The 24,905-nt window shown below is 41.5% G+C and overlaps 1 protein-coding gene across 2 annotated transcripts in view; it reads left to right on the top strand.

Moving 5' to 3' along the window:
- The window catches only part of LOC124038220 (heat shock 70 kDa protein 12A-like), a 45,106-nt gene extending 21,002 nt beyond the window's left edge, over window positions 1-24,104 (top strand). Inside the window, exons 4-12 of one of the 2 annotated variants that reach the window (XM_046353813.1) lie at window positions 4,494-4,680; window positions 6,851-6,955; window positions 7,138-7,254; window positions 9,359-9,530; window positions 15,561-15,647; window positions 16,274-16,378; window positions 16,854-17,112; window positions 18,656-18,759; window positions 20,185-24,104. In XM_046353813.1, the coding sequence (XP_046209769.1) occupies window positions 4,494-4,680; window positions 6,851-6,955; window positions 7,138-7,254; window positions 9,359-9,530; window positions 15,561-15,647; window positions 16,274-16,378; window positions 16,854-17,112; window positions 18,656-18,759; window positions 20,185-20,816 (1,768 nt within the window). In that variant the 3' untranslated portion in view covers window positions 20,817-24,104. The remainder of the gene's footprint in view (window positions 1-4,493; window positions 4,681-6,850; window positions 6,956-7,137; window positions 7,255-9,358; window positions 9,531-15,560; window positions 15,648-16,273; window positions 16,379-16,853; window positions 17,113-18,655; window positions 18,760-20,184) is intronic. The other variant, XM_046353814.1, reaches the window with a different exon arrangement.
- Window positions 24,105-24,905: the final 801 nt, after the last annotated feature.

The following is a 24,905-nucleotide window of genomic DNA, read 5'->3' as shown; positions in this document are numbered from 1 at the left end:
AGCAGGGTTGGCTAATCTTATCTGTAAAAGGCCATTGTGGTTGCAGGTTTTTGTTGATTTGAATCATTTTTCAATTCATAGTTAAACTTGTTGATTTAACTGGCAATCACCAATAGTTCTAATGAGTTTTCCATAGAGAAGGCATGTCTGGGAACTCTATTTACAGCTTGTTAAAGTTTTATGCATGACTCTCGATCAAAATCAGCACTTTTGCAAAATATTAACAGACAACAGGTAACACTTTCTAGCACCAGAAAATCAATTCTGTAGCAGTTTAGAAACTTTTGTTGGTTAGACTACTAGGTAGAACAGCATCACAAGCCCCTACACAGAGATGTAGAAATTCTGTGCTGAATAAACTTCCAAATCTTTCTATATCTTTGTTCTAGATTTAAAAAATGGAGTATCGTTAATGTAATATCCCTAGGGTGATGAAACACAAAGACACACAGAGACCCAGACTGAGAGAAGCATCTATTGCAGAATCCTCTCCTGACATTAACTCCAAACATCAGATAACAGTTGAGCAATATATATTTTACTAGTACTACTAGACCTTGCAGTGAAAACACCCAGAGCTCTAAGATTATTTAGTTAGGATGGAACCATCTTCCACAAAACCTTACATAAACAATGGCTTCACTGGATAAGCCCTCAGACTGGATCTGTAAAGTTTGCCCATACCTCAAATGAACTATTTTGGGGTGCTGTAACATTTACATTTTCACATGATAGAGATTTCAGGGTAGAACTCCTCTTTGAATAGAGGAGGAATGCATTGGTGTATTGATAGTGAGCATCAGCTATTTGCGTCTCTATGACATAGACATTAGTATTCATCCCATGTCCTCACTGTCGCTGGCCCTCACAATGGAGCAGGAATCCAATTCAGTGGTGGAAAACTACCCAATTGTCATACTTGAGTAAAAGTAAAGATACCTTGATTGAAAATAGGCTCAAGTAAAATTGAAAGTCACCCAGTAAAATACTACTTGAATAAAAGTCTACAAGTGTTTGGTTTTGAATATACTTTAAGTATCAAAGTAAATTTAACAATATATATATCATTTCTAATTCCTTATATTAAGCAAACCAGACAGCACCAATTTCTTGTTATTTTAATTTGCGGATAGCCAGTGACACACTCCAACACTCAGAAGTCATTTTCAAATGAAGCATGTTTGATTAGTGATTCCGCCAGATCAGAGGCTGTAGGATGACATGGGGTGTTCTCTTGATACATGTGTGAATTGGCATTCAAATTATAACGAGTACTTTTGGGTGTCAGGGAAAATGTATGAAGTAAAAAGTACACTATTTTCTTTAGGAATGTCGTGAAGTAAAAGTTGTGATGTAAAAGTTGTGGATAATAGCTAAACACTCAAACCAATAGAAAACAGCTATTCTGAAATGGCTGCCAGTTCCTGAAGTTCCTCAAGAACTTTCCAACACTCTTACTCTTTCAACTGACAATATTTTTTGGTGTGTTCATTTTTTTCTTGTTTTGCAGTAAACCATCTGTAAAAGGTCAATGTGGTTGCAAGTTTTTGTTGATTTTAATCATTTTTCAATTCATAGTTAAACTTGTTGATTTAACTGGCAATAACCAATAGTTCTAATGAGTTTTCCATAGAGAAAGCATGTCTGGGAACTCTATTTACAGCTTGTTAAAGTTTTATGCATGACTCTCGATCAAAATCATCCCTTTCCCCCTTGCAAAATATTAACAGACAACAGGTAACACTTTCTAGCACCAGAAAATCAATTCTGTAGCAGTTTAGAAGCTTTTGTTGGTTAGACTACTAGGTAGAACTGTCACGCCTTGGTCTTAGTATTTTGTGTTTTCTTTATTATTTGTTCAGGCCAGGGTGTGACATGGGTTTATTGTATTGTCGTATTGGGGTTTTTGTAGGCATTGGGATTGTGGTTGATTAGGGGTGTGTCTAGTATAGGCTTGGCTGCCTGAGGCGGTTCTCAATCAGAGTCAGGTGATTCTTGTTGTCTCTGATAGGGAACCGTATTTAGGTAGCCTGGGTTTCACTGTGTATTTCGTGGGTGATTGTTCCTGTCTCTGTGTAGTTTCACCAGATAGGCTGTAATTAGGTTTCACGTTCCGTTTGTTGTTTTTGTATTTTGTATAGTTATTTCATGCGTCACTTTTTCCATTAAAGTCATGAGTAACCACCACGCTGCATTTCGGTCCGACTCTCTTTCTACAAATGAAGAACGACATTACAAGAACAGTATCACAAGCCCCTACACAGATATGTAGAAATTCTGTGCTGAATAAACTTCCAACTCTTTCTATGTCTTTGTTCAAGATAAAAATGTAATATCCCTAGGGTGATGAAACACATTTAGTAATATGTACTGTACGTGCACTAACACGGAACCCAAACCATCATGTGCTATCGTGCATAAATGTATTTTGCCCCCCCACACCAAACGCGCAGGTTCAAATATCAAAACAAACTCTGAACCAATGACATTAATTTGGGGACAGGTCGAAAATCATTAAACATGTATGGAAATTTAGCTAGTTAGCTTGCACTTGCTAGCTAAGGTTAATTTGTCCGATTTAGCTAGCTTGCTGTTGCTAGCTAATTTGTCCTGGGATATAAACATTGAGTTGTTATCTTACCTGAAATGCACAAGGACCTCTACTCCGACAATTAATCCACACATTAAACGGCCAACCGAATCGTTTCTAGTCATCTCTCCTCCTTCCAGGCTTTTTCATTGTTTAATTTATATGGTGATCGCATCTAAACTTTCATTGTATTACCACGACTACCGGCAAAACAGTTAGTCTTTCAGTCACCCACGTGGGTATAACCAATGAGGAGATGGCACGTGGGTACCTGCTTCTATAAACCAATGGGGAGATGGGAGATGCAGGACTTTCAGCGCGATCTGTGTCAGAAATAGGAATGAGTTCAATTTTAGCCCTTGGCGTCGCAGACGCTCGTTGGCGAAGGCGAGCAGTGTGGGTGCAATAATTGAATAACATGGATTTCTACATTTATTTTGCGACGCTCGTACACGCGACGTGTCCGGTCTGGTCAGCATGTAAGGCTTTTAAATTGTGTTTGTAAAGAGGTCTGACCTCTGGCCTCCCACTGCTCTAAATCCCAGTTTTACATACTGTACGCACAGTGAAAATAAATGCATAATTTAAAGACTCTCACTCCTTAATGCATTATTCAGTGAGCTGTTAATGCAGTAAGGCATATTCCATTCCAGACTATGTAAGGTTATGTTATACAGAAAGCTATTCTTCACCTGTCATGTTCCTACATGTAGATCAGTTTAGCTATACTGTGAAAAAAATGTGCATTCATTGATAGTTTAAATCACAACCATGTTTTAATTTCTGTTTCAATGACTAATACGCTGATGCAGTCACATTGAGGCTATGTTGTTGTTGCAATGTTTGAATCATGTGACAGAATGAGTTTTGAATAAATATGCTTCAAGTCAGGATTATTGGATTGTATCAAATTACCATGTTAATTAGTAACCAAGCATAGATTAGGGCTTCATAGAGCATGATCATGAAACACTGTGATGTGATTTGGAGTGGAGCAGAATTCTCTAGGTCTTTTCAAAGAGGATCACGATTCCCATATGGCTGTGGACATACCATCTAGCATGATGATGAATATGGTCATGAGGATGGCAATGATCATAATGATGATGATGAAGAACATCTGAACTATCAATGATAAACTTGGATTGTGCGCAGAAGAGCCCAAGATAATCTCCATCATGATTTAGATTAGCAGTGCGCATCTAGTGGTTTCCCCCAAATTTTCCAATTTAGTCCATCACAGCAGGCTTCTCCCCCAGTAAGACAGACCCATAATCTCATCAGGGCACTTAGCAAACATACACTAATCTCCAAGGGAAGCAAACTAATTATAGTTAGTCTTGATTTGTCCAGAACTAGTGTAGCTCAATTAACGTGTAGATCAGGTTCAGAAAGCCATTAGAAAAGGGGGACTGATGAGGACACACTACTTGAATTTGTTTGATTGACCTTGGTCGTGTCTTTAGTCTGCAGACATTTTAGTTCAGGTTGGAATATTGACAGGATACACGAATGTTCTCATGCATACCACCTTATTGAGCCCTTTGACACAAATATAGAAAATGCACTGCAGGGAACTGTCTGGGCCCTTAATAATTGACCAGTATCATTTGCAAGAAGGCCTACATAGTTTTCAACCAGTTGTTTCAAACGATGAAAGATACAATCCACTGGGCACACACTGGTTGAATCAATGTTGTTTCAACGTAAATTGTCAACGTATTGTAACGTGGAATAAACGTGGAAAATACATTGGATGTGAAAAAAAAAGTCATCACCCAGTACTGTTGTCATCTCATTTGAACCTGCGTTGTAAACATTGAAATTAGAGTAAAACATCAACTGAACTACGTTGACTTAACCAAGTTGCTCATTGGGTTAAATGTTTTATGTTCATTTCCAGACGCTGGGAGGGCGGCGACCCCGGAGTGTCCAATCAGAAGACGCCTACCACCATCCTCCTGACCCCGGACAGGAAGTTCCATAGTTTTGGCTATGCAGCACGTGACTTCTACCACGACCTGGACCCTACCGAGTCCAAGCACTGGCTCTACCTGGAGAAGTTCAAAATGAAACTCCATACAACAGCGGTAAAGACACACACTTCCCTTATTACTCTGTGTCTGCCCTTGTGCAGGGCTGGCAGCTTGGTAGCCCTTGATCAAGTTCTCTCAGTTCCATTACATTACACATAAGAGTCATTGGACGAAGACATCTTCTATATGGGGGAGTGTTGTTAAGAGCCACGATGCTTGGCCTGTACATTAACACGCACCGCTTGCGGTACAGTTTTGGAAGCATAAGGACCTTTCATATCAGCGAGGAATAATAAACAATACATAAAATGTTCCATTTAAACACAGGGTTAGTGTTAGTGTTCTCACACGGCCATTTCTCCATGTTAGTGTTTATGGAAAACGGACGGAAAATAGAGTCGACTACCTGTGCTAATTAGCTTTCTGCATCTCCTAACACCTGTGTGTGAACGAAAGGCCGAAAAATACTGTCGGCTGCAACTGTGTTAAAGCCGGTAAAAACAGTGTACAGCAGTTCCTCAGAGGAGGAAGTGGAGGACCATGCCTCAGTAAATTTCATAAAAATACAAATTGGAAAAAGTTTTAGATGAAACTATACTAAATATATTCACGTCACCAAATAATTGATTAAAACACAGTTTTTCAATGAAGGTCTACAGTAGCCACAACAGCACTCTGCACTATGGTGTAGCCGGAGGACAGCTAGCTTCCATTCTCCTCTTGGTACATTGACTTCAATACAAAACCTAGGAGGCTCTTGGTTCTCACCCCCTTCCATAGACTTACACAGTAATTATGACAACTTCCAGAGGACATCCTCCAACCTATCAGAGCTCTTGCAGCATGAACTGACATGTTGTCCACACGACCAAAGGATCAGAGAATGAATCTAGTACTGAAAGCATAAGCTTGCTAGCACTGCAGTGCATAGAATGTGGTGAGTAGTTGACTCAAAGAGAGAGAAAGACAATAGTTGAACGGTTTTCAACAAATTAATTTCTTCCAAAATGAAGGCGGAGTGAGAGAGATTTCGTCATTTTTTTCAGTTTCACTTATAGTTAGCTTACGCACCGGTGTAACTGCTTACTGACTATATACTGTAACTGAATGATTGTAGCGGGATTACTAACGCATTAGTTCTATTAGCTAACGTTATGTTGACTAGGACGTTACTTTAAGCTAATATGGGGACAACGATGTAGGCTGTGTGTCGCGGTTATGACATGGTTTGACTTGGAAAGGTTTTTTTCGCCTGGTCCCACAGCTGATGTGTTGTTCATTGAAGTCCACAATGAAGAAAAAAGGTGAGAGGAGGAGAGTGCATAGAGGATAGAAGGAATACTATGGCTACTATGAAGGTGAACTGTGTTTATGCATGATCAGGGGTGTATTCATTTACACCCTAGATAAGATGATGTAGGCAAGAGTGTGCAAGGTGGTGAATGTGTCACTGTCTGTCCATGTGTCACTGTCTGTCATCTCAAATGTTTCTCTCGAACTTGTTGTGAACTTTCATTCATAGGCTTGGTTGTAGCCACCTCATGATGAGTATAGGGACTATTTGAGTATCATGTAGTAGCCTAAACCTATCGATGTTACATTGAACTGGGTGAATGGAATGTGAATGACAGTCATCCAACATGCTGTAATAGAAAGGCCATGCTCATGAAAAAAAATTGTCCTCCCTCATCATAAACGGCACTGACCGCCACTGGTGAACAGTAAGTGTATGTTTTGCATTTGTGAAATTATTTTGATGTGATATGAAAGTAAAGGGATTTATGTTTCCAGAACCGCTCCGCAATTGAGAATCGATTCACGTTTAGAAGGCGTATTTGGCTGTTTTGACTTCCAGAGCCAATTCGCCCTTTAAGCAGGACATGTAAGGTCCTTGGAGTAACGTTAGGCTCCTCTAGTCCATTATTGGGCTAGCAGCATGGCTGCCCTGAGCTGACATTGCAGCAAGCTCTTGAAGTTCTGTGTTCTGTGCCAAGTAAGAGGTAACACCGCCAGTAACTGTGAGCCCAGGCTACTGTTATTGCACATATTTCACCATAGAGGTGAAGTAGACACGACTTGGTAAAGTGGACACGATTTGGATAAGGCTGAGTATGTTGACTGGGGTCTGTCTTAGTATTTATAAGTAGATGTCTGTAGGGTAAATGAAAAGATTACGTTAAGGTGGAGCTTTAGTTTTCTGTCGTCCCTTCTTTCCCCCAATCAGAATCTCTCCATCGACACAGAACTCCATGCAGCCAATGGGAAGAGAGTAAAAGCTATTGATATCTTTGCATATGCTCTGGCGTTCTTCAAGGAGCAAGCACTAAAGGTAAAGTATTACCAGGTTCTACTGCATGGTATAGTACATGCAAAAAAATAAATACATTAGTTTCATATATTGAATACATGTATCTTATATGAATTAGATGTCGCATTTAATGCTCAGCGATAGTGCTGATGTTATGGTGGGTCAGGGACCATAGATGCCATGCTTGATGTGATCCCGTGCAGGAGTTGAGTGACCAGGCGGGTGCAGAGTTTGACAATGCAGACATCAGATGGGTCATCACAGTGCCAGCCATCTGGAAAATGCCAGCTAAGCAGTTCATGAGGGAGGCAGCCTACAAGGTGGGTTGGCCCCTGTCAATCGACACACCTCCATGTGCACACGCATGCAATCACACAGGGAGGCACATACACTCATGCATGCATAAGCACACGCACAGACGCGCATTGCAAGGTTGAAAGTCAAATATTCCTTGTTTCAAATTACTCTCTGTCTGCTGTAGTCTGCTTTCAACAGCTCAAATGACAAACGTTTGCCGCTCAAACCATCTATCTCCCTCAGAGTAAATGATGTGTCCGTACAGTCTCGCCATTAGCTCTCGTTTGGCAGAGGCACTGCAGGTACTTGGGAGAGAAAGTGATGACGGTGCATGATTAGCTTTACCACCCTGGCTGCTGCTGTGATTTATTACCGATAGGAGAGAGGTTGGTTGCTGCTCTGGAGCTGCAGTGCCAGACAGTGACGACTACTCTCCTCCCCCTCTTTCTCTTGTTCTCTCTCCTGTATGGGGGTAGAGAGAGAAAGACTGATCCACCACGACTGCAGTAGAGGAGAGGACAGAGAGTAGAGGGAAGGCAGCTGGAGGGAGCCACCAGGGAGAGGGATAATTTCATCACTAGTCGTCCCAAGAGAGAGAATTTGAGGATAGGACAGTGAGACAAGGGATAGCAGGGAGGGGGTGCAAACTGAGGATGAGAATGAAGGGGCTATTGTGATCATTCTCAATAGGCTGTGAGGGAGAGGAAAATAAATAAGGCAAATACCTTGGTTCAACTCTAACTCCAATGTATGCTATTCCACAATGCACACATGCCAGCTTACAGTATAGTAAGAAAGGCAGGGTTGTTTGTTTTCCCCCAGAGGAGCACAGTGGTGGGAGGGAGCTGCAGAGAGCTGTGCGATGGGCACATGGTAATACGGTGTGGTACTCTGTGTAGAGGAATTTCAGGGGAGAGGGCTAGAGGAGTTTGTGTGTGGGGAGGGAGGGGTGTGTGATGAGGGAGGGGGGTGTGTGATGAGGGAGGGGTGTGTGAGGAGGGAGGGGTGGAGGGGTGTGTGAGGAGGGAGGGGTGGAGGTACAGTACATTAGTATGTGTGAGAGAGTGTCACATGGGTGTGGCAGTCTGTCTGAGGCTGCAGCCACTGGATAGAGACACCACCCTCCCCTCTGCAGTGAACAAAGAAGATGGGCTGGAGAGAGGGGGGGAGGAGAGAGGGAAGAGAGCAATAGAAGGAGAGAGATATGAGAGGAGGAGAGAAGAAGAGGAGAGAGGCTCTTTAGACAGCTTGATCACCTGATATCTGCAGTGGAGGTTGAGGCACAGTAAGAGGGGGAGGATGTTTGGTTAGGGGCTGGGGGAGTGGCTGCGTATCTGCAGTGACTCAGCATCCTCTGGCTGGATCTTTTATTACTGGTACTGGGGGAAACGAAACACCCCTACCTTACCCACGTCTCCCTCTCCTCCTTTCCTCCTCACTCTCCGTGACCCCTTCACCGCAACATGCAGAATCTCACAAAGCACAGAGATGTGATGCAATGTTCAGCTTTTATACTTTGCCTGTCTTTTTCTGTGTATATTGTGGACAGAAACACAAACCAGCCAGAACAGCATGTTGATCGATAGGCCTTCAAGTTAAGCCGTTGTTCGAATGCTGCAAAAGCAGTTGTTGCTTGTGGATGTTTCGAGAAATGTAATAGCTTTTGGGAATTGCTTTTATGCTAGGGTTGCATGATTTATCCCTTGAGTATTTTCCTATTCAAATCTTTGGCCTGCCCATGAGCCCAATACTTTTCCAAAAGCCATTTATGGTTTAGTAGTGAACTAGATTATGTTTTAGATGAATGACGGTTGTGTTAAATTGTTCCATTTCAGTTGTATATGGTACAGTGTTGTATTACTGAGTAAGGGTATGTAGACATTGTAACTTTGATGTTCCTAAATTAATTCAGGGAAAAGTTTGGTGCTGACGGCCATATTGTCTTACTTTCTATTTTGAGGTATCTTGAATCCTACATACACTGAATATTTACCAATGAGGGATGTTTATAGTAACTTACTAGGACAGTTATTCACATTGCTGGTTTTATTGAGGTCATCTTTCTGAGACCTGTTAAGGAAAAAGCTGATGTCCAGTATTTCCTGTTTGTGCTCTGCCGTTCTCTAGGCTGGTCTGGTTCCCCGTGACAACCCAGAGCAGCTGATCATTGCCCTTGAGCCCGAGGCAGCCTCCATCTACTGCCGCAAGCTCCGCCTCCACCAGATGATTGACATTGGCACCAAGACCAACCAGAACGGTTTCAGCCCCACTGAGAATGTAGGGGCAGGGATGACCCAGGGTAAATCCCACCCCCCGTCACCCCACAGGCCAATCAGAACATGAGCATCACATTGAACGTCACAATAATGTACCATGATAGCATTTTGCATCCCCCATGTAACGATTTCATACAGTATGTGCCTCTGAAACTAATCTTGGACTATAGATTGGTTATTGGTCGACAAGCATGTTTATCATTCCAAAAAGAGTCAAATCTGTGTTTTTGTCTGTAGAATTCATTCTGGATAACTGTATTCACGATGGAGAGGTAGTGGTGGCCGGGGAAAACCGTCTTCCCACTCAAGTCAGGTCACAGGTTACTGCAGAGATATTGTATGTTTATGTAAAATGCTGCTAATAGTCAAACAACCAGTGACTTCAATGAATCTTAAACATACTTTTCCTCTCAATGGATAATGTGTATGGGACAATAACATAACTTTTATTTTCATATTCAGATACAAAAAAATGCATGGACAAATACAAATCATCACATTCTCCATGTCTATTTGCTTTTGCTTATTTTTCCTAAAATGTGCACGAGCCCTTAAATACTATGGGGAAATTAGCCAACAACTATTCGTATTCAGGATGTAGCACGGAAAATGTACTGATTTCTGAATGCACAAAAGGTCATTCAAATACTAAATAATGCCACCTTAGAACTGGGCCGTATTATCCAATGAAATCCAATCTCATATTTGACACCCACGTGAATCCGCAATAGCAAATGACCATAAACTCCCTCAAGCCTTTCCTCTCTCTCACTGTTCAATCTTTTGTTTCGGTAAAGAGTTTTGGTTCTCCAATAGATCATCTAAACAAGATATTTAGAAGCTTCGTGCCCTTCAGTCATATCTCGCTATGCTGTTGACTAGGGATAGGACTAAACCACACTCACACTAGCATTCACTTGCTTGAATGCATTTATGTTATGTTCAACAGCTTACCTTATGCGTATTAAGGAGGTTAATAATAATAATAATAATAATATATGCCATTTAGCAGACGCTTTTATCCAAAGCGACTTACAGTCATGTGTGCATAAACCTCTGTATAGAAGCTGAAGGCTATATTACGGTTATATAGTAGTACTGTAGCTTTAGTTGGAATTCAATCTGATTCGCCCACACATACAGTAGGGGAAACCCTTTAGGACTACAGTAGATATGGTATACTGTCTTTAATAAGAACTGAGATGAGAGATGATGTACTGTATACATTAGTATTTTTGATGCTTATTACCCACTGCAACAATATGAAAAAAGTATTTGCTCTGTAACTAGACACATGCTACCTTAAGGTTCTTGGATGAAGATAATTGAAGTCTATTGGTGGCTCTTTGGAGCAGATGTTTTTCTGTAAAGACTCTCCAATGGCCTGCTTTAAGCTGTGTCTGGTCGGCTTAGGTCCGGGGCTAAAGCTATGATTATGAGCACATTACTGTAAGACTTGCAGAGTTTATACAGTACCAGTTAAAAGTTTGGACTCACTTACTCATTCAAGGGTTTTTCTTTATTTTGACTATTTTCTACATTGTGGAATAATAGTGAAGATATTAACACTATGAAATAACACATATAGAATCACGTAGTAACCAAATAAAGTGTTAAACAAATCGATAATATATAAGTCGCCACCGTTTACCTTGATGACAGCTTTGCACACTCTACGCATTCTCTCAACCAGCTTCATGAGGTAGTCACCTGAAATGCATTTCAATTAACAGGTGTGCTTTGTTAAAAGTTAATTTGTGGAATTTATTTCCTTCTTAATGTGTTTGAGCCAATCAGTTGTGTTGTGACAACGTATGGGTGGTATACAGAAGATAGCTCTATTTGGTAAAAGACCAAGTCCATATTATGGCAAGAACAGCTCAAATAAGCAAAGAGAAATGACAGTCCATCATTACTTTAAGACATGAAGGTCAGTCAATCTGGAAAAGTTCAAGAACTTTGAAAGTTTCTTCAAGTGCAGTCACAAAAACCATCAAGTGCTATGATGAAACTGGCTTTCATGAGGCCTGCCACAGGAATGGAAGACCCAAAGTTACCTCTGCTGCAGAGGATAAATTCATTAGAGTTAACTGCACCTCGGATTGCAACCCAAATAAATGCTTCACAGAGTTCAAGTAACAGACACATCTTAACATCAACTGTTCAGAGGAGACTGTGTGAATTAGGCCATCATGGTCGAATTGCTGCAAAGAACCCACTACTAAAGGACACCAATTAGAAGAAGAGACTTACTTGGGCCAAGAAACGCGAGCAAGGGACATTAGACCCGTGAAAATCTATCCTTTGGTCTGATGAGTCCAAATTTGACATTTTTGGTTCCAACTGCTGTGTCTTTGTGAGACGCAGAGTAGGTGAACGGATTATCTCCGCATGTGTGATTCCCATTGTGAAGCATGGAGGAGGAGGTGTGGTGCTGCAGTGATTCTGCAGTGATACGCCATCCCATCTGGTTTGCGCTTAGTGGGACTATCATTTGTTTTTCAACAGGATAATGTCCCAAAACACCCCTCCAGGCTGTGTAAGGGCTATTTGACCAAGAAGGGGAGTGATGGAATGCTGCATCAGATGACCTGGCCTCCACAATCACCCGACCTCAACCCAATTGAGATGGTTTGGGATGAGTTGGACGGCAGAGTGAAAGAAAAGCAATCAACAAGTGCTCAGCATATGTGGAAACTCATTCAAGACTGTTGGAAAGCGTTCCAGGTGAAGCTGGCTGAGAGAATGCCAAGAGTGTGCAAAGCTGTAATCAAGACAAAGGGGGGCTACTTGGAAGAATCTCAAATCTAAACTATATTTTTAGTTGTTTAACACTTTTTGGTGACTATATGATTCCATGTGTTATTTCATAGTTTTGATGTCTTCACTATTGTTCTACAATGTAGAAAATAGTATAAATAAAGAAAAACCCTTGAATGAGTAGGTGTGTCCAAACAATTGACTGGTACTGTATTTCTCGTTTATCTTTATGTAACAGTATAATTTTAAACCGTCCCCTCGTCCATACCCGGGCGCGAACCAGGGACCTTCTGCACACAACGACAACATTCACCCTCGAAGCATCGTTACCCATCGCTCCACAAAAGCCGCGGCCCTTGCAGAGCAAGAGGAAACACTACTTCAAGGTCTCAGAGCAAGTAACGTAACCGATTGAAACGCTATTTAGCGCACACCGCTAACTAAGCTAGCCGTTTCACATCCGTTACACTCACCCCCCTTTTGACCTTCCTCCTTTTTCCGCAGCAACCAGTAATCCGGGTCAACAGCATCAATGTAACAGTATAATTTTAAACCGTCCCCTCGCCCATACCCGGGCACGAACCAGGGACCATCTGCACACAACGACAACAGTCACCCACGAAGCATCGTTACCCATCGCTCCACAAAAGCCGCGGCCCTTGCAGAGCAAGGGGAAACACTACTTCAAGGTCTCAGAGCAAGTGACGTAACCGATTGAAGCACTATTTAGTGCACACCGCTAACTAAGCTAGCCGTTTCACATCCGTTACATTTACATTCTTGTAAAATGCGAGTTTGTTTTCCAAAATGGTGCTCGTAGTATCCCAAGTCTATATACTGGATTTTAGAACCGGCGACGACAATGTAGCGCCATCCAACGGAAATATCTTCTACTCTATCATCTGTCTTTCCATAATAATTATGGGAAATGTAGTTGGTTTGAAATGAACCCTTTGATATATGGTCAGTTTGTGTTTGAATTACCTTCAGTATCAATGCAGAGGTCAGAGAGAGGTTGGACCAAAAGAAGGGGGCACAAGTCAATGTCCCCTCCCTAATGATGGTGTTTCCAACAGGATGCTACAACTCTTTTCCAACTGAGGTGTTTTTATGTTGAAAGGAAGCCTACGGGAAGGGAAAGTGTCTCTGTCCAGCTGCTGCTGTTTCCTCCTTACATTAACTTTCCCATAATAGCCGCTCCTCTATTCGAGCAGCTTCCACCATAGCTAACTCATAATGTTCTCACAGCATTCCCGGAAAGTTATTTCTTCATTGTGTTTTGACATGTTGACGGAATAGTTCACGGTGACATAGATAGACCCCACTCTCACACCCTCCTGAGGACTAATGGGAGAAGGAAAGTCCTCCTTTCCCTTCATATTGTTTCCGCTCTATTGGAGAAAATGTCCTTCTGACATCTGGGTCGATGTGGTCATGCTACTACTACTGCTGTCCTCTTTTCAACCAGTGATTACCAGGTCCATATGCAATTAATGTAATCATTAGCCTGTAAGTACTGATCATACGTGCATTCTCCAGTTCTGAACATTTAGAGTAGAATGTCCTTTCCTTGGCCAGCGTTCTCTCGTCCCTCTGCAGCTAACACATTTTTTCCCCATAGGAAGAACATTTCATCAGCATACAGTTGAAGTCGGAAGTTTACATACACTTAGGCTGGAGTCATTAAAACTTGTTTTTCAACCACTCCTCAAATTTCTTGTTAACAAACTATAGTTTTGGCAAGTCGGTTAGGACATCTACTTTGTGCATGACACAAGTAATTTTCCTAACAATTGTTTACAGACAGCTAATTTCAATTAAAGGTCACTGTATCACAATTCCAGTGGGTTAGAAGTTGACATACACTAAGTGTACTGTGCCTGCTTGGAAAATTCCAGAAAATGATGTCATGGCTTTAGAAGCTTCTGATAGTCTAATTGACATCATTTGAGTCAATTGGAGGTGTACATGTGGATGTATTTCAAGGCCGACCTTCAAACTCAGTGCCTCTTTGCTTGACATCATCGGAAAATCACAAGGAATCAGACACGACCTCAGAAAAAAAATTGCAGACCTCCACAAGTCTGGTTCATCCTTGGGAGCAATTTCCAAATGCCCAAAGATACCACGTTCATCTGTACAAACAATAGTAAACAAGTATAAACACCATGGGACCACGCAGCCGTAATACTGCTTAGGAAGGAGATCTCCCATCTCCTGCTTAGGAAGGATCTCTATCAATTCTATCTCCTAGAGATGAACGTACTTTGGTGCAAAAAGTGCAAATCAACCCCAGAACAACAGTAAAGTACCCTGTGAAGATGCTGGAGGAAACCGGTACAAAAGTATCTATATCCACAGTAAAACGAGTCCTATATTGTCATAAACTTAAAGGCCGCTCAGCAAGGAAGAAGCCACTGCTTCAAAACCGCCATAAAAAAGCCAGACTACAGTTTGCAACTGGCCAATAACTCAAAGCATACTTCCAAAGTTGTGGCAAAATGGCTTAAGGACAACAAAGTCAAGGTATTGGAGTGGCCATCTCAAAGCCCTGACCTCAATCATGTAGAAAATGTGTGGGCAGAACTGAAAAGGCATGTGCGAGCAAGTAGGCCTACAAACCTGACTCCGTTACACCAGCTCTGTCAGGAGGAATGGCCCAAAAATTACCCAATTTATTGTGGGAAGCTTGTGGAAGGCTACCTGAAGCAGTTGACCCAAGTTAAACAATGTAAAGGCAATGCTACCAAATACTAATTGAGTGTATGTAAACTTCTGACCCACTGGGAATGTGATGAAATAAATCAAAGCTGAAATAAATTATTCTCTCTACTGTTATTCTGACATTTTACATTCTTAAAATAAAGTGGTTATCCTAACTGACCTAAGACAGGGAATTTTTACTAGGATTGAATGTCAGGAATTCGGAAAAACAGTTTAAATGTATTTGGCTAAGGTGTATGTAAACTTCCGACTTCAACTGTATATGCTAATAAAATACAGTTTGAACATAAAAAAAACGGAAAATGAAACACTAGATCCAAATAGTCTCACATTGGATTGGCTCATTGGATTTGCTCATTCCTGCAAGTCAACACAGTTTCTGGGATGGGTACCTGCAGTTAGGCTGTATGAACAGTTCTGGAGTTCTGCTGCTGACTTCACACATCCATCCTAGACATCATATAGCCCCATCATCCTGTCGCTTGACTTACATTGTATGACCCACACAGCTTCACCAAAGCGCTTCCACCCTTCTCACGCTCGGTCATTCTCTCTCTGTCAATAACCAGCCAAGGAGCATGTCCGGAGCAAACGGCAGAGCCGCACCTTTTTGGTGGAAAATGTCATAGGGGAGCTTTGGTCGGAGCTGGAAGAAGGTAGAGTCTCATTCTCTCTTTTACGCTTCTTTTTTCTCTCTCCCTCCTCCCTCTCTATACAGTAATTGCTCCTGCTGTTTCTTATGCTGCTAATCATGCATCGTGTTTGTTATTCGGTGCCCTGAAAAACAACAGCCTTATGTTTATTGAGTAGGAGGATCTACTCTACTTATTATCTTTCTAGTTTTTGCTAATAACATCATGCTTTTACAGTCTAATCGATGACATTTCTCTACTAATCAAATGCTTCCTGTAGGTTTGGCTGGATGTTGACATGTCAGTGATCGTATGGTTGATTACATGATTACATGGTGATTACTGACCACTGTGACAGTGTGGGCATGGTGATAGTAGGTTATCTACTGTATAAAAAGACTGAAATCCAGTATAGCAATTGGCTTATCTTCTATCCGATACACTGTATCTAGTTCTCCAGTACCCACTTGGGGTTTTAGGGTGCGATAGCATCATGCCTACTCATGTTGAACATCCACTGAGTGTGTCCCAAAAACAGAAGCCGCTTTTAGAGGAAATGATCAGAAGTCATGCTTCAGAGGCGTTATTGGCTACCACTAGTCTTCTGCTCCTTCGCCTCCAATGACGTTTCTCTTTCTCCATGTCCCCAGGTGACCGCTATGTAGTGGTTGACTGTGGTGGCGGAACGGTTGACCTCACGGTCCATCAGATTCGGCTCCCTGAGGGACATCTCAAGGAGCTCTATAAGGCCTCAGGTAAAGAGAGTGCTCAATGCTCAGATAGCAGCTCTCACTGAATTCATATTACACTGAGATGGATCTAGGTAGTATCCTCGATTCAAAATAATCACATTCTTCTGGCTGTTCTATCACATTCTGGGGTGGCTGCATGTGTAAAGGATGTCACACTTCTAGCTTAGTAAGTACCACTTCCTCCTAATTCGTCCCATTCCTGGCACAAACTTGGGACCTCTGCCTTGCTAGCACATGTGACCACCCTCCTGGAGTGTCTTACCAGTCTACGCCACGTGAAAAGCTAGCTGCTCGCTGGCGCAAGTGGGGAAACTTCAGGCTGAGCAGTAAATTTCACACATCCCCATGAGCTACACATGGACTCCAAGTCTAAAAAAACTCTTTCAAAGGCTTAATCAGGGTCCGTGCATCCCCTCTGTTCTGTGGACTCGGTGTCATTTGAGCTCTTATTGACCAACACTAATTTTCACTTCCTCAGGCGGTCCTTATGGCTCCATTGGTATTGACTATGAGTTTGAGAAACTCCTGTGTAAGATCTTCGGGCCCGACTTCATCGACCAGTTTAAGGTCAAGCGGCCGGCTGCCTGGGTGGATCTGATGATCGCGTTTGAGTCCCGGAAACGGGCAGCGGCCCCGGACAGGACCAACCCCCTGAATATCAACCTGCCCTTCTCCTTCATCGACTACTACAAGAAGTTCAGAGGTCACAGTGTGGAGCACGCCCTGCGCAAGAGCAAGTGAGTGTGTGTGTGTGCATATGTGAGTGTATGTATGATTGCAGAGGAGGGTTAGAGGATCGGTATAGGATACAGAATACACTGAAAGTCTAGAGCTCACCTCAACTCCCTATTGAGTGATTACCCGATTACCCAAGCATGTGTCTGAATAAGCATGTGCTAGCTATCGGATATAATATACCTTTACTTGGTGTATGTATCCAGGGGAATACACACACGTCTCCTCTGCAACAGATCTCAATTCCATTACCCAAACATTAAATGACCAACATATGACCCTCACTATCCATTTATTTGTGATACTGTGTGATCAATTAGATTCGATACATTTTATTATCCCACCAGTGGAACTTCATTTGGGTACATGTGCTTAAAAACATAGGACATAATACCAAAACACACAATACAATACGATACAGTAAAATGCATAGAAAATAGTGCAATACAAAATCTATTCAATGAGGATGACTTCGATCAATCTATCAGTTGTCCAGGCACTGGCAATGATTATCCATTATACAGTCTGAAACTGCCCAGTAAGACAGCCAGCGAATTCAGAATTCACCACGTTTCTCCCTCCACCACCTTACAGTCAGCTCATTAAGACACTTGTCTATTGTACAATATAGTAGACTAGTGTCATTAGCTGACTAAGTATTCCCACTCTGGTTCATTCAGTTCAAATTGCCTTAGATAAGTCTAAAATGCTTTCTTCCTGCTTATACACGGTAGTATGTGCAGTAGTAGTGTTACTCTAATAAATGTTTGGATCAGTATGTGCACTTGAATTCACTAAAGATGACTGAATAACTTTAAATAAACCTTGCGTATATAAGACCTTGTCTCACTTTGATACTATCCTGTAGTCTGGCTGTTAAAAGTACTCTCTTACATTAGTATAGATTTTCATCCTGTATTAAACTCATGGGACCCTTAAAGACATTCAGACGCCAGAAACCTGAGCCTCCAGGGGCCCTGCGGGTCCTCTGACTCATAGTCATAACTGTAAATCATTTAGGATGTCTCCTTTTGCCGCAATAGCCTTTCTGTGAAATAGAGAGATCACTGGCAAGCACACACTCACATCTAGGAGAATTCTCAAAAGATACCAGATGGATTCTATACACTCCTATAAGATCTGTTACAATACAAACACTGAGGGGGTGAGTATACAGTACATGTAGAAAAACAGTGGTCTCGTGAGAGCTATTGCATGGAGGCAGGCAGTACTTATCTATTGTTCTCCTACAGTACATGTATTCCTATGTACATGTGTTAAATCTCCATACAGATCATTTACCAAGAAACACAATGGGTAAACATTTGTGAAAGATACAGGGATTTCATTATATTCATTCAGACTGTAAATCTTTTTGTTTCGTTTTTTACGTGTCCTAAAGTCATTATAGGCCACCTACTGACGAAGGAGGAAGTCTGGTTCGGAGTGTATTGTAACAGTGCTTATACGGTAGCCTACCAATCTACTGTTAATCAGAGCAGCGTCAATAATGGCATGCCTATCTGTCCTCTCTTCTCTCTGCAGTGTGGACTTTGTGAAGTGGTCCTCCCAGGGCATGCTGAGAATGAACCCTGATGCCATGAACGCCCTCTTCAAGCCCACCATAGATCACATCATTCAGCACCTCAGTAAGTAGCCACTATTACTAATAAAAAAACTATTTTCTTAAAGGGACTTCTTAGTACGGACACACATATACAGTGTACTGGTAGTATCTGAAAGATATTTCCTGTTGTCATTCTATATTAGGAAGCCAAACCTTAGTAGCAATACTGCATCCTATATAATGTTCAGCTGTTGGCCCTGCTGCTGTCTTGACAAAGTGACAAAGCTCAACTGACCAAGATGAATAAAGCATCAGCATGATTATGTTTTCAGATTGGATTGTATGCATCACCATACTGTATGTGAGCATGCCCTGCCTGGTCTCAGACTAGACGTAACATAGTATATTTGTATGATATGTTACATTTGGTATGGTTACATATAAAATAATGTTACTTAAGGCAAAAATGAAAGTAGGGTGGTTGGTTGGGGTAGATGGGTTGATGTATAATGTGAACTAGCAACCCAAAGGTTGCGTGTTCGAATCTCATCAGACAACTTTAGCTAATTAGCTACTTAGCGTGTTAGCTAACCCTTCCCTTAACCCTTTAACCAAACTCCTAACCTTAACCCCTAGACTAGCTAACGTTAGCCACAACAAATTTGAGTTTGTAACATCTAATATATTTTTCAAATTTGTAACATATTATACAAATCGCAATTCATAATATATTGTACAAATTCCAATTCATAATATATCAAACAATTTGTAATTCGTAACATATACAAATTGTAATTCGTAACATATTATACATAATGGATGATGGACATTCACAAATGAATACATACCAAATGAATACGGCGGCAGCGTAGCCTAGTGGTTAGAGCGTTGGACTAGTAACTGGAATGTTGTGAGTTCAAACCCCCGAGCTGACAAGGTACAAATCTGTCGTTCTGCTCCTGAACAGGCAGTTAACCCACTGTTCCCAGGCCGTCATTGAAAATAAGAATATGTTCTTAACTGACTTGCCTGGTTAAATAAAGGTAAAATAAAATAAAATATCCCGGATTTACATTTATTATGTTACGTCTACCACTGAGTCCAGGTTGGCACTCCACCCAAGCTGAATTGAAAGCATTCCCATCCCATTCTCAACTCAAGGATTTGAGATCCCAGAAGAGATTTCTGGGGAGTGCACACTGCATCCCAAGGTTTCCTCTCACTGTACAGTGAGCAGTCTTCCCAGTAATCCCACCCAAAATAAACCAACCTACTTCAATTATGCATGCAGTGTTTTTGGACAGAGAGTAAGAAGTGGGTCACATTACTTTAGCATGGTCTGCTTGGAGTCTAATGAACTGTCTGATAACACTGGGGCTCAAACAGGAAATGTTGTCCTCTGGTATAACACATGCTATGCTATTGCCTGCAGAAAACTGAAATTGTATTAATGCTTCACATACTATAGAGTAGAACTCTAGTTGAATAACAACTCTTTCCATCTCAGCTGATCTCTTTGAGAAGCCGGAGGTGTCTGATATCAAGTTCCTGTTCCTAGTGGGCGGCTTCGCTGAGTCGCCCCTGCTGCAGCAGGCGGTGCAGAACATGCTGCAAGGACGCAGCCGCATCATCATCCCCCACGATGTGGGCCTCACCATCCTCAAGGGGGCCGTTCTCTTCGGCCTGGACCCCAGCATCATCAAGGTGCGCCGCTCGCCCCTCACCTACGGCGTGGGCGTCCTCAACCGCTACGTGGAGGGCAAGCACCCGCCCGACAAGATGCTGGTGAAGGACGGCACGCGCTGGTGCACCGACGTCTTTGACACCTTCATCACCTGCGATCAGTCCGTGGCCCTGGGAGAGACGGTGAAGCGTAGCTATACGCCCGCCAAGCCCAGCCAGCAGGTCATCGTTATCCACATCTACTGCTCGGAGAAGGAAGGCGTGGGCTTCATCAGCGAGCTGGGCGTGAGGAAGTGCGGCACGCTGCGGCTGGATGTGACCGGTACGGAGAGCACCGTCGTGCGCCGTGAGATCCAGACGCTCATGCAGTTTGGGGACACGGAGATCCGGGCCATGGCGGTGGATGTAGCCACTTCGCGTACCGTCAAGGCTAGCATCGACTTCCTCAGTCAGTAAATAGGGAGAAATGGAGCAATAAGGTCATAGGAAGTGAAACCTCCAGCAGCACACACACAATGAGCCAGGGGACAGTGGCTAGAATGTAGCAGTATATTGATCTTTGGGCCTGTTTAGATTAGCATGAGTGCTAGTTTGTTTCTGCTTTAGCTGACTCCCTGGTCAGAAACAAACTAGCACTCAGGTTTTATCCCTGTGTACCATCTGTGTATCTAGTCTTAAGTGCAGGCTATATTGATGTGCTCTGCTCTAGAGATGTTTAGATTGGAGTATGTACAGAGATGCAACACAGCTTTGTACTATAGGCATATATTGCTATTGATACGTGCAGCCTTGTTTCAGGTCCATTGTGTGTTATCTGTGGTCGTGTGCTGTAGCTGTGTTAGGTCATGGTAGGTTGATACTGTAGTACTCCTGTCTTGCAGCTCTTACAGCTACAACACTATGCTATGACACAATGCTCCACAAACCTATGTCCTCTCCAACCCTCGCTCATGGGACCAAATTTTCATAACTGCTATGACCATTAGGCATTTAAACCGAACTCCTGGGGTTTCCTTGAACAACAGTTAGAAACTATCATTCAGATGCTTATCCTACTCATCAGACCAGAGTTTTATTGAGTCAGGGTTGGAGAGCACCTGAGATGAGGGAAGGCAGTGGTTCTCCAACAAAAACACTTCACTTGATCAGTTAAACTTCACAGGATAGCTTTCAAATCTGTATTTATCTCTACCGTCTCCTGTGGTTAGGCATGTGATGCCATAGAAAGGAGTTATATTACCTTATGAAAACAAACTTGGTGCATTAGCTTTTAAAATACATTTGAAGTCATGGAAACTCAGTTCATTTTTGGTCAAATGTAAGCAGATGGTCTCCTATCCTGTCAACAATATCTGTTTAAGGCAAAGGTTGGCTTCTAAATGTGGCTTATTCTGCACTGCAAACAAATCTATGTGTTAGAAATACAGAGAGACTAACAACTAGCTGTTTAGACGTCAGGCTTGATTGTCAAGACGTTCTATCATTTCTTACAAACAATGTAAAAATCCACCTCACTGTTTTAACATGTTGCGCTGATCCACAACAAAATATAAATCCGAGAATGTGAAAAGTGGCAGAGTTGACAATGCTGCTAGCTGAACCGGCAAACTGATTTGAATATAGCCATTGCGATGTGCTTTGCGGTTGCCTTCATTTGTTTTGCTTATGAGACGACAGAGGACAAAAAGACCCTGAATTTCCTTCTTGAATATCTGAAATTCAGGAGATTGTGTCGGGCCGTTGAAAAGGAAAGATGAAATTGAAAATATGTTTATTTCTGTAAATACAGTATTTAAATATTGTACAGATTTTTAGCGTTATGATTTTAGCAGCTTTACAACCGAGAGTAGGTATGCTTTCGCACAGACACCTTTCCCCATAATTCTCACCAGCCATAGCATGTGAATCGAGGCAGAATTTGAATGCCACGTTCATCAACAATGAGTGAAAGTGAGCATTGAAAGAGACCTTGAATACCTTTCCTTAAAACATGAGTGGTTCTTGTTATGGAACATGGAGTTTCTTTGGTTTGGGCAAATATTTGTGTTTGCTTTGTAACTATTCAATTTGTATTTAGTTAAATGTTTACAATAAAATGACTGTCCCAATTCGGCTTTTGAAAAACCTGTATTCAAAATACAAGGTATTGTTCCTTACCACATTTTAACTCAACCATTTACATTTTTTGTGCCGTGCTTCCATTTTAAATTTGTTTCAAGGATGCTGCTGTTGAAAGTATTATCCCCTAAATCAAGTATTGATGGAAGGAAACAACACAATAAAAAACAACTTCATACTTAAACATATAGATACAATAAATAGCTTTACACTGGAGAAGAAAACAAGTTTATGGCCCAACATACAATCATTTACCCATATGAATGCCTAACATAAGATGTGATGTCAAAACTATTCAGCATATAGACACAATTCATGTCCCTAGTCTTGATTCAAGACAGAGGTAGTATATTACTCACTAGTAACTGGGTTTGGATTTGAATTGATTTTGTTTCCTACAATAGCTGTTGTTTGCAGATGCACTCAATTTGAGTGGTTGGTAACACGGTATAACGCAGACGATGCATGATAACCTTAAAAGAATGTTTATGGTCTTCCAGCAGTGTTCCTCTCTGAGAACCCTACACTGAGGATTTAAAACTAATGTAAGGTGGATTCTCACAGAAAAACTCTGTGAATTTAAGTTGGTCTCCCTTGACTTGTTGACGTGGGAAAAGTGCACAAGCTTTGATCCCTGATGCTGCCTTTGGCACTCTCCTGCAATGCACGTTTTGCATGATTAAATCTTTACGAATGAGGAGAAAACGATATGTAACCACACTTATTTATTTTTTTGGTTTGAGGGTTAGGTATGGTGATAATGTTACACCAACACGTGTGGAGAAAAGTGTGGCCTTTTCAACTCTAGATGTAATGACAAATGAAGAATTAACTGCGAAGGAAATGTTTTGACATGTTCATGGCATGTCCCAAGTCAATCATCTCGCACACTGTTATCACAGCAGATCTGCTCAATCTCCATCCTAACAACTAGTAACAGGTTAATCTATCAACCCTTTCCTCATCCTCACGGAGGTCGATGGATGACTATTGAGTTGAAGGAAAGAAAAACACAGCATTTCTTTCTTTAATGTATTGCTACTTTGATAAATACCATGTATTTTGTGCCGCCTTCAGTATTATGTAATGCACAATATACTGTATGTAGCGGGTTTATATTCAAAGCTATAAGTCCGAATTGTATGAAGACATGTTTAGCTGAAGTTCGCATCGTATTGAGTTTATAACGCAGCAGAATATGACAATTGGCACCTTAAAGAGAGTAAATATTTCAAATTCTATGAAGTGTCATTTATTAACCTGTAATTGAATGGGTGGGTGGAGACAGTTAAGGAGCATCAGTTTAGCTAGCTTCTGCATACTACGACAGAAAGTGCTTAACTCTTTATCTAGAACTTACAATATTACAGGACATGAAAGTTCACTGCTACTTGATTCTATGCTTGCTGTAGAACAAATTACTTCACTATTCAACCAAAATTGCCACTCTTAAATGTTTCACAAATCATACCTTTTTCAGTTTATCCTTGGGTTTACGCACATGTGATTTTTCTACAGTTGAGTTACAAGTTTCCTGCTCTTACTATTTTCACTCAAATGAGTTGTATTTCAATGCCAAGTATTCACAGCCAAACTGTCATCCAATAAAATGTGTATTTCAAAGAATATCTGATTTCCTCGTCGTTGTTCTTTGCTGGTTTCATGACATGCTACACATGCATCATCGAAAAGACTTCCTACATCAATAAAAGCAACAGGGGAAGAAGGTCAACAGACTATATCATACTTTTTAATTACCTTATTTATAATTTGCATGTTTATTTAGGCCAAGATGGCAAGATGTCAGTGCAGTGGCTATAAACAGTCAGCTGTAAACAGCTGTTTTATCACTAATATTGGAAACAACAGCTACGTTGTATTCTGCAATAAAATTGAATTTTGGATACCCAATTCAAGCTAATTCATATTTTTCCATGTGTTCTATTCAGTGTTAGCACAATTTGATGAGGTATATCCAAAGCAGCCACAGATTTGTATATGGGTGTGACCAATTTGGGTCTGTGCCCTCGGGCTCAGTAGGAGCCGAGAATAAGAATATCAGAAAAGCAACACTGCTCTCCAGTGGATATTTTGGTCACACTTTATCTGGGTACTCCGGATACTCCATCTGTAGATGCTCTACATGGTCATAGCATCAACAAACTATCTGTTGATAAGCAACTGCATGAAACGGTTAGGGTTAGGGTTAGGTTTAGAATGAGGGTTAAGTTCAGGGTTAGGATAAGGGTACATGTTACGGCTAGAGTTAAGGTTAATAGATGGAATATCCAAATAAAGTGTTACCAACATTTGTTGAAACTACAGTACCTCAGACTATGTAATACAGCATTGAAATGATGGGATAACTAGTACAGTGCTATGCAGTAGTGATACCCTGCTTCACCACCTGTGACTTGTTTTTGGTGT

This window comes from Oncorhynchus gorbuscha, linkage group LG06, assembly GCF_021184085.1.
Source record: "Oncorhynchus gorbuscha isolate QuinsamMale2020 ecotype Even-year linkage group LG06, OgorEven_v1.0, whole genome shotgun sequence".
Classification (NCBI taxonomy): Eukaryota; Metazoa; Chordata; class Actinopteri; order Salmoniformes; family Salmonidae; genus Oncorhynchus; species Oncorhynchus gorbuscha.
Note: the sequence above shows the minus strand (reverse complement) of the source record. Positions and strands in the feature narration are given on the sequence as shown.